Raw genomic sequence first — 4043 nt, forward strand, 5'->3', positions numbered from 1 at the left:
AAGAAGCAGAAGAGCTTATGACGCTCCTGTTTTAATGTCTTTACATTGGCTTACCGGTTCATTTTACAGTTAATGTTAGAATCTTGACTTTCGAGACTCTGCATGCGAGGTCAAGCACCTTCCTATTTTACTTAACTGTCAAAGACAAAGACACTCTCCAAGTGGAGGCCTTCAAACCAAACTCTAATCATAGTCCTAAGCATAAAAACCCAAAGTGATCGCTCTCTCCAGACTGCAGCACATCGACTGTTGAATGATTTTCCTTTGTTTTTACGCTGTCTTGAAGACACTCTTAATTTGAAGGGATTTTTCTTTGAAACTTGGTTGAATATCACTTTAAATTTCCATTTTATCTTTATCATTGAACTGTTTTTTTTGTCTTCTAAATTACACTTCAATATTTATTCTCTTTTTCATTAAAGAACTTTGTGATTTACATCTTTGTAAGGTGCCATGTACATAAAAGGCATTAATTACTCGCTGACAGTTATTTACAGCATTGTTGTGCAAACATGCAGCGGTCATCATCCGCTTAAAGGAAACCCTGCACCTCTGTTGTCACGAAGAATAATTATGGTTTAACTGCATGATGTATCGTATGAAGCCGTGCTGCAAAAGTAGCACTTGAGGCCCCGGACGAGGTTTTCAGGCTCAAACCCGAGGCCGAAAGCAGTCGTTGAGGGGTGTTTGTGAGTGAGAGAGCATGTGTATTCATGTGAAAAAAGGCTTCGGATGTTATGTGAAAACCATTGTGCTTCATGCGTTCACATGGAATACGTATTACTTAAATATGTAGGATGAAAAAAAGTATGTTGGGGTTCTATCCTGAGGGACCTCCCCCCCTCAAACAACCTCTAACCTGCAGTAAGGGAATAACTTAATGTAACTGTAGATTTTCTTAAGTACATGCCAGGGAATTTTTCCATGTGCTGATAGAAAACAAAGTGTTCTGCGATTCTGGACTTGAATGAGATTAATGTGATTGGGAATAATGGCTGGTTATGTTTTTTTTAAATTATTATTATTTTTATCTAATCTGCCTTTAAACACAGAAAAAGCAGAATGTGTCTTAGATTCACTACATGTCTATCATGTGCATGTCCACTGAAAACATCACGTATTTCAATAATTTATTTCAAAATTGTGGAATCAGTAGATTCCTTACACAGAGGGTGGTACAAGTCAGGTGTTCACATGTTGTCACTTTAGTCCACTCAGTTTTTCATGTAGAAAAAGCATTATGCAAAAAAAAAACAAAAAAACTGAAAAGTCATGCTATACGGCCATGTTTGAAATATTTCGTAGTTGAAATGAAGAACCCAAAGGTCACGCATAGGCACAAAAAGGAACCGATGAGCAACACTGGGGAAAAGAATGGCATTGCAATAGAAGAGACATGGCAAAGGGGCGAGTGAGCAGAGGAGCATTTATTCTGAGGAGGGTGATTAATGGGACCAGCATCAGGTGAGTCGAATTAATACAAAAGTCTCGAAGCCGTTGAGAAGCATGAACCAAGCAATTAAGTGCCGATGGCTCAAAACGGCCATTACCAAGACACACAGGTGATGTAACATGAACAAAGGAACGACACCGATATCTAAATAGAGGCATTTGTAGACACTAGGATCTACTAAAATGCAAAATCCAAAGAGAGAAGGAATTCAACACAAAAGTAACATAGCAGAACCAAACTCCTTCCATGTCGTGATAGAGATACGGCCTATACAATGACAAGAAAGACTGTCGACTTGTCCAGCAGACAGCCATCAGCACCCTCCACAAGGCAGATAAGCCATAAAAAGTTATTGCTAAAGACGTGGCAGATCATAGACATCCAAGCATAGAAAGTTGAGAGGAAGGAAAAAGTGTTGTAGAAAAAGAACTTGAGAAACTATAATTGGCCTCATGGTTAGCCACTAATGAACTCAAGATCAACTCAGAAGCATCTTAAACAGAAAAAGAACTGCACATGCTCAGCAGTCCAAAGCGGCCGCATTTTATTCCTAAATCGAGGTTTGAGAGTGTTAAAGGAAAAACAGTGGAGAGGCACAAAATCCAGGTCGTCCGACGTCCGGTGGGAAGCTTCCGAAGCCAGCGGATGACTTGAGCAGCCGTGTCATCCGCTGGTTTTGGTTCACGGTGTTTCATCAGGTAAAGGCAGAGCAGTCGGCTACCAGGAAACACGTCAGGCTTTCCTCTTCTGAGCAGCTTTATGGAGACACTAAATTTATTTTCCTGCAGGACCTGCTCACACAGCCAAAAGCACTAACACCTGCTTTGATGACGGTGCTATCACTGTGCTTGAACAGCCACCAATGGCACAACAACGCTGCAATGTTACATTGCATTAAGGCAGTAATTCCACTGACAAGAGCTCGGGCCAAATACTTTTTCTTTTTTTTTCTTTTTTGGAAGGACATTTTGGATGAAAATAATTCTTTTATTGGACTAATGTATCGTTGTAACTGCCTGTGTTTTTGACAATAACTTGAAACATAAATCTGCTTGAAACACGTCCATATATGAGTTTCACTTTTTCTAAAACTGACTTTCTGAAATGAATTCACTTTTCGATCACACTCCACTTTTACTGAGATGCACCTGTACAGATGAACGAGTCCCTCCGTATGAATCGGTGAAGGATTCGCACGCAGATCGTTGCAGGCTTGAGCGTCCTAACAAGGATTCAGTTTCATCTTGGCTCCAGTCTGAACGCTCCGCCTGCTCTCGCCGAGGATATTGACTTTCCCGCAAGTTAAAGTATTTAAATGTAGAGTGAGACAGATGCTGTATGTGGACTGGAGGCGACCGCAAAAAAAAAAGGAAAAAAAAAAGAAAAAAGAAAAGAAGGAACACGCGTGTGGGTGGAAGACTGGGGACGCAGGGACTTTACAACCCGCACGTATAGATTGACAGCGGAGGCAACTTTGTTTGCCACATTTTAAGGAGATGCGCGCATCATCTTTCCTCACAAATGACCGCACTCTTCAGGGGGAAAAAAGCATCTCTTCCATGACGCGCAGAAATCCGTTCGTGAAACCAACGATCGCCACTCTTCGAGAGCGATAGAGGGATTAATTTCTACTTTAAAAAAAAAAAAACGTTTCATTGTTTGAACAACTTGAATGAGTCAAAGAGGATTTGATGGAGGAGCTGGGGTGACAGCGACGCTCTTCACAAGACTTCGCTTTTCGGATTAGCGTCGCAGCGCCTTCTAAATCTTCCAGACGTTCCCCTCCTGACTGCGGACAGGACCTGCGTCGGGACTCCTGACAGTTCTGGATCTCTTAATTGTCATGGGTTTGGCTTTCGGTGCGCAACAAGGAGGTTGATTCAAACTGAACCGAAGGCACCCATCTACGGGAATGGTATTTCTGAGGGCATCCAACGCCGAATCAGCGAAGTATTCATGAAGCAATATTTGAACTATTACAGGATGAGGCTGAGAACATCGAGGTTAGGTTATCTGTAAGTGTTGGAGCCGCTAGCAGATTCTAACATGCTTTTTTTTTCCGTTGGTGCAAAAAAAAAAAAACAAAACAGTTATTTTATCTTTTATTTTATTTGCTGTTTATGCCACAGGTTTCTCCAGTTCGCGGCGCTTTGCTTTTACGCACAGGTAACTCCCACTTCCAGTTCAATAAATAAATAAATAAAAATCATGCTGCATAAAGTTGTTATTAATTTGAGTAAAACTTAAAAAGATACCTGGCCGATGACTTAACGGCAAGTAGCAACTCCCTTCAACAGGCTGCAGTAACAATGAAAACATTTTATTATGAGCGCTATGGCTGTTGGCAACTATTCAAACATCTTGAAAAATGTTAAGCTGCAGCCTAAAAGGTAATTGTTAAAACATATGTGGCTGCAGGACGGTTGAAATGATGAGGGCGAAAAAAAAAGAAAGAAAAGAGCACAAGGAGGGGGGGGGGGAATAAGAAGTCATGAAAAGGTGAAAGATCATCGGTGGTAAAAAAAAAAAAAAAAAAAAAAAAAAAAAAAACACCTAAAAGGGGAAAGCGGTCCCAAAAAAACGGCCCCCC

General features: G+C 41.0%; 1 protein-coding gene across 1 annotated transcript in view; it reads left to right on the forward strand.

The window, feature by feature from the left end:
• Window positions 1–723: 723 nt before the first annotated feature.
• Window positions 724–4043, forward strand: part of fgf8b (fibroblast growth factor 8b) — an 11486-nt gene continuing 8166 nt past the window's right edge. Inside the window, exons 1-2 of the mRNA XM_015022232.1 lie at window positions 724–3468; window positions 3583–3619. Of these exons, the coding sequence (XP_014877718.1) occupies window positions 3410–3468; window positions 3583–3619 (96 nt within the window). The 5' untranslated portion in view covers window positions 724–3409. The remainder of the gene's footprint in view (window positions 3469–3582; window positions 3620–4043) is intronic.

This window comes from Poecilia latipinna, unplaced genomic scaffold, assembly GCF_001443285.1.
Source record: "Poecilia latipinna isolate Pla-1442-1.1 unplaced genomic scaffold, P_latipinna-1.0 Scaffold2961, whole genome shotgun sequence".
Taxonomy (NCBI): domain Eukaryota; kingdom Metazoa; phylum Chordata; class Actinopteri; order Cyprinodontiformes; family Poeciliidae; genus Poecilia; species Poecilia latipinna.